The sequence below is a fragment of the Thunnus albacares genome, chromosome 3 (assembly GCF_914725855.1).
Source record: "Thunnus albacares chromosome 3, fThuAlb1.1, whole genome shotgun sequence".
In the NCBI taxonomy this organism is placed as follows: domain Eukaryota; kingdom Metazoa; phylum Chordata; class Actinopteri; order Scombriformes; family Scombridae; genus Thunnus; species Thunnus albacares.
Window position 1 is genome coordinate 27,466,448 of NC_058108.1, and position 15,406 is coordinate 27,481,853.

At 39.0% G+C, this 15,406-nt stretch overlaps 1 protein-coding gene across 4 annotated transcripts in view; it reads right to left on the reverse strand.

Annotated features, from left to right (window-relative positions):
* Window positions 1–15,406, reverse strand: part of LOC122979717 (protein kinase C beta type-like) — a 39,940-nt gene that overhangs the window by 14,196 nt on the left and 10,338 nt on the right. For all 4 annotated transcript variants that reach the window (XM_044347411.1, XM_044347408.1, XM_044347409.1 and 1 more), the window contains exons 3-5: window positions 9,719–9,801; window positions 5,274–5,385; window positions 640–768 (exon numbers count right to left, since the gene is read on the reverse strand). In XM_044347411.1, the coding sequence (XP_044203346.1) occupies window positions 640–768; window positions 5,274–5,385; window positions 9,719–9,801 (324 nt within the window). The remainder of the gene's footprint in view (window positions 1–639; window positions 769–5,273; window positions 5,386–9,718; window positions 9,802–15,406) is intronic.

Consider the following 15,406-nt stretch of genomic DNA (forward strand, 5'->3'; position numbering starts at 1 on the left):
TTTTTTTTCTCAGGTGCATCTGAACTGCATCCAAAGTATATGTTATGTAATGAAAATCACTACGTTGTTATTTCTTTTCTGAGCTTGATGATCTTATAGAAATCCTACAACTGACTTGCACCTGCCGAGCTCTCCTTCCCTCGCAGAATGTGTCCGCGTAATGAGCTGCTGTCTTAGTAAATCTGGCTCTGAATACGCACAGATTGCAGCCACAAACTCAACGTAAATGCCGTTTACTCATTAAATCTGGCCCGGAGTCTGTTATTTGTCCTTTTGCAGAGGACAGCAGGACGTGAACCTGCAACACTCCTACATCTAAAGCTGTGAATCCGGCTCTGGCCTGCCCCAAATAACTCTGGCTACATTTGACAACACTTAACAACAGTTTAGTTTCTGTTCCATAATCAATCCGCAGCTGTCTGAGAGAGAGAGAGCTGGCACGTGGACACATGTCCTAGTGGAGATGTGGGTCAATCGTTGGATCATTGATCGACTAATGGACTTTCCAGTTTTAGTCTTGGGCTGATAGAGCTTTGAGAGGCGCTTTCCCTCTCGGTGGACCAACTGTCTGTGTCTGTGTGTGTGTGGCAGAGAGAAAAAGTGAAAATGAAGGGATGGACGGACAGAGAGAGCACTCACTGGTGACGGTGAGAGTGTCCTTAGTGATTTGGGCAGAGATGTGGATGCGTCCTCTCCTCTCGGTGTGATCTGTCCCACACAGGCTCGGGACGTTGGCCACACACCGCTTGTGGATGTTCATCATACAATCTAAACACACACACACACAAAATGCATTATTACTCTCATTATTACAGCACCATCAGTTACTTATTGTATTATCAAGCACTTGTTCATAAACAACACGTCTGATTATCATTAACTAAATTACTTTTTCAAATCTGGCAGCTTAAAAATCCATTTTAACGTGACAGTAATTTAACGTCGTACACTATTGTGATGATACAATGGTGAGGAGTGTCAAATGAATTTTATTTACATAACCCAAAATCACAAAATGTCTCAGATGCAGCACCCTCCATTCATAAAAAAATACTCCTAAAATACTAAAGAAATACTCCACAAAGAAACCCTCAGAAAGAGAAACAGAGGAGGACAGACAGACATTTAATAGTTATTAGATTTACAGACTAGACAGAAGTGGAATCGGTAGAATAACAGTATAGTCACAGAATAAAGTAAATAAAGGGCATGAAATACACAATAATATAAAGTATATAGTAAGTTTAAGTTAATGTTAAAGTGTTGAACTGACACCATTTGAGGAATATCTTAGATTCTACTTGTAAAAAAATATAATAATATTTCTGTTGGAGGGGAATAGACTCAACCGCTGTGTATGTAATAACTGAGACTGTCCACTAGATGTCAGACTGCTCTGGACAAACAACATTTGAGGTCAATCACTCACATCAGTGGGTGGTGTTGTGGCTCTGCAGAGGTGGAGAATGAGGTAATTTATTGCCTTGTGTGCGTGCGTGTGTGTGTGTGTGTGTGTGTGTGTGTGTGTGTGTTATGTTGCATGAGAGTGACCTTTGAAATGATCATTTCTTTGCATGAATGTTATTCTGTATCTCCATCAAACAGTTCCTCAAACCAGTCATGCACACACGCATCTTTACGTCGCTATTCAGCTTAAACCAGCTACACGTGCTGTTAAAACCTTTACAGAGTCTAAAAACAGCTGCCTCAGAAAAAAAACAAGCATTTAAATGAACAACACATCTTATCTCAGAGGCAAATCTTATTTCTTATAACTTTTTTACGCGCTGATTCAAGTCAAATTGGCGGTTTTGGTTTTAGTGAACTTGTGTTCTTGCTTCCTGCAAAAAAAAATTCAAATATCTGTTTCACAGAGAGAGAAGGTCATCATTGGTTGTATGAGGAATCATGTTTCTGTTTTATTAGATCATATACTGACTAACTGGCTAAGTGGCGTCTGCTGTAGAAGGAACTGCTCTCCTGAGACTGTAAATGTGATTGCTGTTATTACTCTGCTGTTTCTAAACAAACTACGGAAGCCATTAGCCCAGTTTGGCTCATTAATGTGTTTTTAATTGTTTTGGCCAACAACAGAGGTCTACACACAGGGGGATGCGATATATCAGATTTTGGATGCACACACAATACTTGTAAGTAGGGTCAATTCATTGCTGGTTCGGCTCTGCACATGAGATTTATTGACAATAAGAAAACTATAGAATATCACCAGAGACATATCCTTTAACGGTGAATATACTGTATGGAAAAAAAATGTAATTATTACAGAAAACATCAAAAATGCATTCATTCATTCATTCAAAATGCATTCATTCATTTTTAATGCTGTTTGATAATTATGATTTTTACATATTTATTAATGTAACATTAGCAAGTAGAATTCAGGAACAAGTCTATAAAGTGTGCATTTCCACTATTTAGTATATCTTTGATAACATGAATCAAATTTGCAAGAATTGACCTTGAAGTTGTATGTTGACGTGAACGAAAACATATAACCTACAAACATATTTGTAAATTGTGTTAATTAAACTCTCAAACCCAAGAATTTTTCTATTTTCTTTCTTTGTGTACACCTGCTGACTAAAAATAAATGAATAAAAACTGTGGTATTCCCAGGGGCCGAGTCAAAGTCCATCAAACACATACATGACACTGATACAATGAGGAACTGTCTCCCCACTAAATAATGGCGGTGACAGCTGGAGGCAGCACTACAGAGAGTTTACCCACTTCCTGTTTGCGTTGTATTTGCAAACAGCAGGCAAATGGTCAGCGGTAAAAATGGCACAGGAACTACAGGAATGTTAAACTATTCGCTCAGTACTAAGAGAAGCCGATTGTACGGTTTCTGTTCAACCGTCCGTCATTGTGACTCACGAGCAGGTCGATTGTTTTAAATGATGTACGCCATCTCATTTCAATATATCTGGTAATCTGGGGTTTAAATGCTTAAACGCAAAATAGCATAAACTGGTACCAAAACAAAGTCAATTTCGTTTCAATATTTGTTCATTTTCTGAGTAACAGCTTTGACATTTGACCAAATGAAATGTTGCAAGATTTCTGAGAATGTGTTAATCTGGTCTAAGCCAAAGTTTGTATGATGTGTACGTGTTTACGAAAGGTCACGATGCTCTTATGAACATTGAAACAGGTTTTGCTTTTCTCTCTTTCTGTTTACCATCCTTCTACTGCCACTCAACAGGGAAACACAAAGAGGACAGTTTGCAATAATACGACTAACTTTGGAAGAAGATTTGACTTATTCAGACTGCTGAAGTCTCATATTAGCTTCAGATAAACTTTGAAATACATGTTTTGGATTTTGTCACCCATCACTTAAACTGAAAGCATGTTAGGACAAGAGGAACGATAACAACAACAAAAAACTAGCTTCACATGAGCACCTGATCATTGTTTTAAGACAGACTTCAAACCTCTCCTTTAATTTCATAAGTCAGCATGCACATGTTGACCTCAGGTAAATTAGCAGAAACAGAAAGTTTGTCAATATGTGAAAAGGTCAACAGTTAAAGGCCAGAAAGTGATTTGTTTGAAATGTGTACAGGTACTTTTAGGAAGTGTAAAGAGCTTTTATAAACACTACTGAGCAAAGAAAAGCAGATAAACTTTACACTTCAGTAAGCAGGGGTTTGTGGGTAACTGGGGAAGATGTTATTGTAAATCTGCGTGTACATGCCACAGATCAGTAACCAGATTACTCCCCTGTCATCAGCCTTAGTTTGGAAGCACGGCTCACTGATTTTTGACTTCTTTTTTTTTTTTTTTTTTTTGGGTGAGCGCGTCTGTGTCGGAGCAGCCTGACAGTTCGGAGAGAGAGAGTAAACTGTTTAGTGTTGGAAACTGACTCATTTAGACTTCTACAGGCTGCTTTGTTTTAAATCGGACACGTCGCTCTGTGTAATGATCTATCCTTTCATCCAGCTGCTCTGTGTTGTGCTTTCTCTGTCTGCTGTCTTTTGTTATGCACATGCATACTCATAAAAAGCTCATATTTATAAATACTGAGTCTATTTTAAACATATCTGTGACATTTTATTCACCAGAAGTTGTTTAGATTTCTCTAAATCCATCTTTCCTTACAGCCCAAATTCTCCTCTGTCCTCCAGCAGGCTGTTTCTGAAGCCATTTACATAAAATCGGCATATTTTATGACCACCTACTTCCTACTACCTAATGAATAATGCAAGTGCCGTTACGCCATGTCTCAACATGGAGTAACGGCTGCAGCTGAACGGTATACAGCGGTTTATGAACCTGAGTGTGATCATGAATGAAGAGGAAGAACCTGATGTTGCAAAGAGATTTCAACAGGATGTTTCAAAACAGTAAGATTGTGTTTCCCAACAAGTAAGAGTCATTTTTTCAAAGGGCTCCCAACGTCACCCTAATCCATACCAAAGCTATTCTTGTTTTCCACAATATCAGCTCTTTAAGAAATCGGCTCTCTGTAGAAAACCGACTGTAACGCGGTTACTTCAGTGCCTGTAAATACACCAGCTTTAACTTTTTAAACTTAAATTGAGACATCCAACTCATGTTTTCCTGCAGGTATGATGAAATGAGGGGATGAAGAAATAGAAAATGTGGTTTTGATGACAGAATAGTTTAACAGAAATTGAAAATGAAAATTGTATCTGCAGATCTTTAACTTAAGCAATCACAGAAAAAGGAGAAGTTCGTTGATACATAAATAGTTTACAGGAAGAAGGAGAAAGAGAGAAAGAAAATAAGAACTACAAAATGATTAGGGTGAAGGTGCAACTTTTGTAGTTGACCTTCTAATTACTCTTAGATTCAGCTAATATAAAAAGAAAACACCTGAAGATAAGCTCTGACAACAAAGAAAGCATGCACTGAGAGGTACTTTGACCATATCTGTTTAACACACCCTTATATGTGGTATTTTTCTAAAAGGCCATTCATGTTGCCCACAGAGGATTTAGACTTACAAACCAAATAGTAGAGATGCTACCCTTTGGCATACAAAGCAGGTAAACCAACAAGTTCTGCATATGGCCTCAATAACACAAGCCTTTATTTGTGTCACAGCCTCAAACTGTGTTAGCTCACACACACACACACACACACACACACACACACACACACACACACACACACACACACACACACACACACACACACACACACACACACACACACACACACACACACATACACACACACACACACACACACACACACATACACACAGGCGCAGGTGTACATACGGTCACATTTCATTCCCTGGTGTATCAGCCCGTAGAGAAGCGAGCCACAGTGGTCACAGAAGGTGGGACTGGAGTAAGTGTGGACCTTAAACTTGTGTTTACTACGAGGATCCTGCAGAGAAGAAAGAGAGAGAGAGAGAAACATGTGAAGTTCAGGAACAAATTTCAATTTTGTATAAAGTAATCGAGGCATCATCAGTGGTTGGACAACATAAAAAGTGTAAATGACCCTAATACACTATGTGGTTCATGTGTGTACAATTTATATTGCTTAAATTTTGTTGTTTCTCGTGAACACAGAAGACGTAGGTAACAGAAAGAGAGGTAACGAAAAAGGTCAACAGTACAGTAACGTTAACACACGGAGATAAAACTGAAGTTATTGTGCTTGGCCTTAAACACCTTAGAAACACATTATCTAATAATATAACTACTCTAGATGGCATTACCCTGGCCTCCAGCACCACTGTAAGGAATCTGGGAGTTATCTTTGGTCAGGATACGTCCTTTAACTCCCACATAAATCAAATCTCAAGGACTGCCTTTTTTCACTAACGTAATATCACAAAAATCAGGCACATCCTGTCCCAAAAAGATGCAGAAAAACTAGTCCACGCATTTGTTACTTCTAGGCTGGATTATTGCAATTCCTTATTATCAGGCTGCCCCAACAAGTCTCTAAAGACTCTCCAGCTGGTCCAGAATGCAGCTGCATGTGTACTGACTAAAACCAGGAAAAGAGATCATATTTCTCCCATTTTAGCTTCACTACATTGGCTTCCTGTAAAATCTAGAATATAATATAAAATCCTTCTCCTAACTTACAAAGCCCTTAATGGTCAGGCACTATCATATCTTGAAGAGCTCATAGTACCGCATTATCCCACTAGAACATTGCGCTCCCAGTATGCAGGCTTACTGGTGGTTCCTACAGTCTTTAAAAGTAGAATGGGAGGCAGAGCCTTCAGCTATCAGGCTCCTCTCTTGTGGAACCATCTTCCAGATTCGGTCCGGGGTGCAGACACCCTCTCTATGTTTAAGAGTAGGCTTAAAACTTTCCTTTTTGATAAAGCTTATAGTTAGGGCCGACCAGGCTCACCTTGGATCAGCCCTTAGTTATGCTGCTATAGGCCTAGACTGCTGGGGGACTTCCCATGATGCACTGAGCTCCTCTCTCCTCCTCCTCCTCTCCATCTGTATGCATTCATGTAACATCAATGCATGTCACTAACTTTGCTTCTTCCCCAGAGTTTTTTTTTGTTTTTGTGCTTTCTCATCTCACAGGAAACCCTGGGTTCTGGGCCGAGCCATCACGGTCCTTCACAGTCCTGTTGGCATCCTTCCCTGGCTGCTGCTGTTGTCGTTGTTGTTATGATTGTTGTTATGATTGATTGTCCCTCTTTCTCTCTCTCAACCCAATCGGTCAAAGCAGATGGCCGCCCACCAAGAGCCGGGTTCTGCTTGAGGTTTCTACCCGTTAAAGGGGAGTTTGCTCATGGGGGGAATTGTTGGGTCTCTGTAAATTAAAGAGTGCGGTCTTGACCTGCTCTATGTTAAAAGTGCCTTGAGATGACTTTTGTTGTGATTTGGCGCTATATAAATAAAAATAGATTGATTGAAACGTCATAAGAAGGAACAGGGAGAGTATAATGAGAGTAGAAACGAGGTAGTTTAACTGTATTTATTTGTGTTTAATAATTTTCAGTTTATTCTATGTGTCAACTTTCTGGTGCTAACGAGTTTACTAGTTACTGTAATTTCTTTTTTTCGACTGGGACGCTACAGAAAGCTTAAAATCTGGAGGTTTTGATGTTCTCAGTTGTCCTATCAGGTTAAAGGGTCAGTTCGCCCAAAATTACAAAACAATATTTTCTTGATTACCACTAATGTTACCTGGCTGAGCAGATAGTTTTGGATTTTCTTGCCCAGGTTTTCAGAAACACTACGTGGACAATAGTATGTGTACACCTGCACACTGCACCCATATGTGACATATTTTAAATTTCATGGGCATTAATCTGTTGCTGTAACAGCCTCCGCACTCCTGAGAAGGTTTTCGACAAGATATTGGAACCTGGCTGCGTGGATCGGCTCTTACGTCATTTGAATCTGCATGTACGCATGAATCACCCACCTGAAGAGATCCGCAACCATTCACACATTACCTTTATTGCTCAGTGGGATATCTGTAAGTGTGATGATATGGTTACATATTACACTGAGGTAGGCTGGTTTTAAATAAACATTTATTTATAGTAAAATTCTTCCTTTTTGGCGTCGTAGTGTGTACAGGGAAAACAGAGCTTTGCAGAAACGTTGACATATTGGTGACAAAGAAGAAGAAACAACAACGTTGGTGGACGTCTTCATGTGAGTGTTGTTCTCTTTATTGTCTACTAATATTAATATTATTAATATTTTCCTCATTAATGATATATTATTTCGCTCACCCACAACCCATTCGCCATTAATCGCCATTAATCAGTGGCTGCAGCGATTTGCTCCCATAGACCTTTTTCACAGAAGATATTCTGACGTGATCGCAGGAAAAGCAAAGGTGTAAATTATAAAATAAATGATTCACTTTAGCTGCTTCAGTTTCTGGGTCCTGGTATTGTGTAAGAGTGAGAATCACAGATGAACTCACAAAACGAAACTATTACGATATTGTTCCCACGATAACGATATATTATCACAATAAAGGCGATTCTGCAATACACGATATATCACAAAGAAGTAATCTACAATATATTACAATATCTGTAACTGAAGAAATAAAAAGTTATTTCAAATTAATAATACATTAGTTTCACAGAAAAGAAACCTCAGTTTGTGCCTTTCACAAAGGCTGCTGGTAGGTCTGATAAGAGACGGCAGAAAGGTGACGTTGTGCTAACAACCCAAAGATTTATTATTTTTCTGTGGCAGTAAACACAACACGCGACCCACCAATAACTTACTGTGCTACATTCAGAGCTTTACAAGATATTCAGGGCTGACGAGTGACGGCGGTGACGACAGTGTTGTAGTAACTCAGCTACAACAACAGGTATCACACAGAAACTTTCACAAAGCGCCACAGATGTGCTTCTAGTGACTGTCGAAGCTCCGGCGGACTCTCTGTGTTTCCAGCACGGACACGGAGAGTCTGACAGCAGCTGCTCATGGTGCATTTCTTCTTTGTTGTCACCTACAACTGCTGTTCATCTGACCTTCATCAGTCTGTTCAGCACCTCCAGGAGGTGGAGGGTAGTGGCGCTCTGGTAGCGGTGAGCCAAAGTAGTTGAATCTATTCTGAGCGGTTTAAAAAAAAATTTATCGATATATGGCCAGTGTACGGAAAACACAGTGGAAATATCACGATATGTTGCAATATCGGTTTTTGTCCCACCCCTAGTGTTGTGTCACACTATCATGGTTTACTTACTTAATGTTACTGGAAGTGTTTTACACATGACAAGTCAAAATGTCTGCAGTGAGAAAGACGTCTCCTGCAACAACAGTATCAGCGAGATCATTGATCCAAAGGCGTTGGATGAGGTTGAGGTCAGACTAAACTCAGACAATCATTTTTTTATGGACCTCACTTTGTGCACGGGGTCATGTTGAAACAGCAAAGGGTCTTACCTAAACTGTTGCCACAAGAGTTGGAAGCACACTATTGCTTAAAATATCACTGGTAACACTTTACTGTAAGTCCCCATATTTAGCATTTATAAGCAGAACGTACACATTTAATTAATGTTAGATTTGAAGGAATCACATTTTCTTTTGTACCTTTTGTACCGTTTAAGATTACTAATATTAAGTAAAATGTTGCAGTTGTAAAAGTCGTGTGTCCTCAAAAAAGCTGATTTTTGGGTCAGTGGTTACAGTTACAGGTTATGGTTTGACAAGTAGTGGTTACTGTTAGGGTTGAGTCTCCAGGAAATGAATGTAAGCCAATGTAATGTCCCCAAAAGTGAGCATGGTGTGTGTGTGTGTGTGTGTGTGTGTGTGTGTGTGTGTGTGTGTGTGTACACGTCTGAAAGAGATATTGGCTCATTAACCTGGGGCAGCCAGGCAGCACATTCTCTCTTTACTGACACGTCTCAATGTGATTTGGAGCCGACAGGTCAGCGGGAGAGAGGTCAAGTGACTGTGTGTGTGTGTGTGTGTGTGTGTGTGTGTGTGTTTTCATCTAACATCACACACAGGAACTACACAGAGGTACTAAAGCGAGTGCTGACCTGGCTAATTTTATTAATAACCTAAAATCCATCATTCAACAGCAAAACAATCAGTGACCGCGCGCATAATGAATATTTAACTTGAACACAAACACATCGACTGATCTGCTTCACTGTGAATTCACAGACAAACAGGAAACAATCTGCTTTTCTATATGTAAAAAAAATAAAGGAAGAGAGATGTGTGAATCTTTTTCAGGTGTTTGCTTTACTTACGTCGGAGGCGGGCCCCTTGTCGGCCCCCGGACAGGAGAAGGTGACAAATTCATGACAGCGCTTATGGACCACAAAACAGCACACTGTGGAGGGAGAAGAAAGAGCGAATGTCACCTCAGGCTTCCTTGCAATGTCAAAAAAAGGCAACACAACAAAAACAGATGAATCAATACATCAATTATGTGGCATTAGTCATTGCGCAATAGGCTACTCATATTTTAGCAGTTTCCGTTTGCCCCCTTCCTCGCCGTCGACGTCTATATTTAGTTTTTATTGCTTCGGTTTAGATGATTTCAAATTTAACCACAGCATGATGGTGGGACATCTCAAAAAATCACGCCACATAATATTAAAGCTGCCGCGGGAATCTTCACACATTGGCAGCTCCAAATGGCAGCGAGCTCCACACCTGGTGATTTGACTGTGTGATCCCGCTCGCTGCTTGATGTTGTGCTAAAAATCACCCAGTGTAGTGACGGACTGAAATAAATACCCTGAATACTCTCGGCCTAATTTAACACATGGTTGCTGATCCTCTTTATAGGGAAACTAAATGGAGAGAAAAAAAAATGCTAAATATCTTTGGATGGATGGCGGAAGCACTTACATAACAACACCTGTAAGATAGTCGGGTTTTTGGGGGGAAATTTTAGGACATTTTAAGCTCAGTTCATGACTGTCAAGAGAAGCAGCAGCTGTGCTCGAAAACAGGGAAATACAATGAAACTCTCTCACATTAGAAATCCTCTGAAGATAAATAGCTGGTCTAAGTGAAGTGCATGTTTATAAAACTGCTTATTTCTACAGCTGCTTCCATAAAGGCTATGATTTAAATCACTGGTCAGGAACATCTGAATCAGACAGAAAAATGTGGGATAAAAAGACGGTTTAATAGCCAAGTCTTGGCTCAAATGTCTAAAAAAAGTCTAAAAACATCTTGTTGCATTTTGAGCGTCTTAAAGCTCAAGTAAACAGTGAAACACCAGGTAATAAGTGATGAACTCACATGCAGTCACGTATGGCTCTCAGATGTTTCACACAGGAAAAGAAAAACTTTGCATGACATCGCCACATGTGGGTTTAAGACATATTCAAATTTCATTTGAGAAATAGGATTTAAGATTTTTTACAGAAAACATGTTTTTTCAGAATTTTCGAATGCTTTTCATAAGAGGTTTCTGTTTCTATGAGCTGACTTTTACAGGCTGAACGACGGCAAAGACGCACAAGTATCTACACAGGAGTTGAGGAAGAGAGTCGGACTAATTCAGTCTGGAGTGTCTGATATGTCTTTGTCATATTGATTAATTGTTGGACTTTAAAATTGTGAAAAAAGTCTGTCACATTTTCCTAAAGCCCAAGTCGACGTATTCAACTTGCTTGTTTTGTTCAACCAACAGTCGAAAACCCAAATATATCCAGTTTACTATCATACAAGATGAAGAAAAACAGAAAATATTTACATTTGAGAAGCTGGGACGAGTAAATCTTTTGTATTTTTCAGTTAAACTATGACTTGAATCATTACTCGATTAACAAAATTGTTGCCAGTAAAAAGATCGCCGTTTCCAAAAGCCCAAGATGACGTCTTCAAATGTCTCGTTTTGTCCCGACCAACAGTTCACAGCTCAAAGATATTCAGATTACTGTCACAGAAGACTAAAAAAACAGAAAATATTCACATTTAAGAAGCTGGAATCAGAGAAATTTAAAAAACGATTATTTGATGATTAAAATAGTGATTAGCGATACATTTTCTGTCAATCAATTAATCATTGCAGCTCTAATATGAATATGAATTAAGATCATTTCTCAGAACGGCTTTAAGCTGAACACAAGAGTCAAACAGAAACACGTCCCTGAGTTTGTCTCACTGTGGGTCAGATGGAAATATAGTACAATCCATCCCTTTAAATTTTGATCAGTCGCTTCCCCACAGACAAAGACGTGAACATGACCAAACACCAGAACTCCATTTGGATAAATAGGGCAGATCAGTGAAGGACAATCTTCTCTACTGCAGCTCGTCTTCGTATCAGCGCTGTATTTTTACACAGAGCTGATTTAAACTACTTTTACTTCACGATGACTCGCAGCGTCAACAAGAAATGGAATTAAGACATCAATACAGTTAACATTTCTAACAAACTGACAACCATGATTATGAAAATATCAGCACACATGTGGCAACTTTCAGACTAAGAAGGAACAAACACACACACACACACACACACACACACACACACACACACACACACACACACACACACACACACACACACACACACACACACACACACAAGTTGTCCTAGGTCACTTTTGGGGACATTGCTTAGACTTACATTCATTTTCTGGAGACTTTCCCCTAAACTTCAACCACTGACCTAAAAATCAGCTTTTCCCCCAATTAGGGACATAGCTTCCGTCCCCTGGCTGGACAAACCGTCCCCAAATTACTGGTCTTTAGTCTGAAATTTGTCCCTGAAAGTAGCCTATGACAGACCACTCCCCCATTCCCCCCCCAAACACACACACACACACACACACACACACACACACACACACAGTGACATCACGCTCTGGTTTGATCTTAATTATTCACATTCTCATTACATTTTCATGAGTAACCGTGGCGACTGGCGGCATTTTCCGAGGGTTTCTCCCAGTTAAGCAACAGAGCGCTGATGTTTACGTGTGTGAAAGGTCGTGAAGGTGAATCACATCAGCGGTAAAGTAAGATCACCAGTTTAAACCAGGTTTTACTTTAGTGAATCAGACTTATTTTCTTATTAATTAATTAATATTAATCCGATTTTCAGGAAATCCCGTTTCATGAAGTCTGAGCTCAGTTACCATGGAAACGCATCCCTCCAGACTAACGTGGTTAGTTTTCAGACGAAATCACCCCCTACGTTCACCCATTCACTACTCCGTACATCATAAACACCCAACGGTGAGCAGTAAATTGAGATTTCGGACATTAATTCATCAAATCAATTCTTTTGTTCTCTCTTTTTATTCTCTCAATTATTTTCATTATCGATTAATCTGTTGATCATTTCCTCGATTAATCAATTAGTGGTTTGGGCTATAAAATGTCAGAAAATGGTGAAACATGTCGATCACTGTTTTCAAAGGCTAAAGGTGACGTTGTTAAATTTTTTTTTTTTTTTGTCAACAACCCAAAGATATTCAGTTCACTGTCATAAAGGACTAAAGAAACCAGAGAATATTCACGTTTAAGAAGCTGGAATGAGATAATTTGGACATTTTTTTCTTCTTAAAAAACTCACAATGATTCATTGATTATCAAAATGGTTGGCAATTAATTTTAATTATTGTCAACTAATCAATTAACCGACAAGTTGATTAATCGTCACAGCGTTACTTTCTTTAAACGTCACTTCACAAGTTCATTAAAAGGGTCAGACAGCCAATCTGAATGTCTTTAAACAGCATTTCCACCATATGGAGGCTTTTATTCCACTCGTGTAAACCAAAAATGTTCTCAGTTTTAAAGTTAGTGAAGATGTCGGTATCATATGAAACTAGACGACCTGAGGTTTCCACTGCAGACCTGCCAACCCTGGATGAATTTTTACGATGAGTACCACATCAGCGACCTGGACGCGTCAGATGCAAATCACAGCTGTCAGCACAATGAATTATTGTACATAATTTGAATACATACACATAACAGCACATCATTTGCATACATGCAGCAGTCGGACAGACAAAAAAAAAGTGAGGGAAGCACTGATATGAAAATTCTTGATACCAATAAAAGATTGTTTACAGAAATATTTGCAGATATTGTTAGTTGGTCATTAATGCCTGTTTGTTCATTTGTCTTTCACACCCTGAACATAGTTGACTAAGGAACGCAATTTCACTCAGGCGACACACTAAACTACCACTACTGCTGCATTTATATAGTTTCTATTGTTTACACATCTACAATAATCAAACTTTAAGCCAATTTGATTTTTGAAAATATGATTTTCGGCTGATTTGAAAAGACTAAACCAGCCTAAACAGATAGATAGATAAGACATAAATATTTCAGAGCTAATTAATTAACTGTTCTCGTTATAGGAAGGCTCTTACTTAATGGTGACCTAATAACAATACAGGCTGAATATGAACAAGGCTGTTTAAAGTGTAGAAGTCATCACATTCACATCCTTACATATTGGACTTAATTTGCAATGGCAGGTGTTTCCTTTCCTTGAAATTTTCCTGGAGTAGTTATAGACTACAGCGCCAACACACACACGCACGCAAGTTATTTCTGCGGCACATAAACTCACTTTGTTTTCCCATCCTGCCATGATCTGCTCTCCTCAGTACGGTTACGAGTTTGGCTGCGATAACGATTATGAATGAAAAGTCACGTTTAACAATCTGCAACACACGGATAATATAACTTTATTAACGTTATTTTGCCAAATTAAATGCCTGGTGAACAAGCAAGCTGGCTTGCAAACGAGATAACTTTAGGCAAACGTTGTTAACGTTAAATATCTTCCCATGGTTGGCAGGTCTGCGTTAACTCAAGTTAATTCAATTCACAATTTTAACTCTCCACATTCACCGCAGTCTGTTCACCAGGATATTGTTCTTTTTTCATATTTGCCTGATTTATTGTGGACTTTGTTGAAATTCAACTGGCACTTGAACACAGAACACATTTATTGTTTTTAATTACCATTTAGATTAAAGGCACATAAGAAATTATAACCTTCTAAGCTGATATCTAATTTTAATGGCCTTAATGGTTTTGTTATTATTTCTGTTAGTGCATATAAGAAATACAGTCAATAGCATTGATGGTTTTATTGGAAATCTGTCAAAGTTAAAAAGATGCTATTAATCAACAGTATTTGAATTTACTTCCTTGGTGTTGATTCTACATTAATTCAATTTTAATATTCATTATTACAAGCTTCAATATTAAGGAGAAAAATGCTATTAATCGCGTTTAATCACAGCAAATTAGTTAATTTTTTTAATCGATTGACAACCATAAAAATAAATGACCTGTCTGTGGTCCTTTTAGTTGTTTAAAGGTATGTTTCATCTAATAAATGTTCATTTTCAGCACTTATGATACAAAGAAAAGTTCACGCAGCTCAAGTGGGACTTAAACCCACAAAGTTTAAGTTTAAATCACAAGCGGAGCGACACGCAGAGCTGTCAGAGGAGCAAAGTACAACTACTTCTGTCAGAGTCCGGGCTCCCTGCTGACTGACACATGCTGCCCAAAGTTCACTTTGTTAACTGCGGCGGTTTACTCTACAGATCATATATTTAATGTGCGCCGCTCTACGGCCGTGATGTCTTTATGAAACAGATCAATCCTAGTTCAGTTTATTTCGCTCTTTTCACAACATGCCTGCTTCTCTTTACGACACACCCCTCTGGACCTGGATTCTGGTTTGAGCAGTTTTAACTCTGCTTGTGCAACCGAGGCCTCCAAAAACCAACAGATAGCACCAGACCCAACAGATTGTAAAACAGTGTGAATATGAAACTCTGTCCATCTGTGGCACTGAGTGCACAAAGCAAATGAATCCAAGAAACGGTGAAGAGAGTGAATGAAGAGAGGGAAACACGAAGAGAACGAGATAACAAGAGGAAAAGAAGTGAAGACAGATATAGAGAGAGATAGACTGTGTGTGTGTTTAT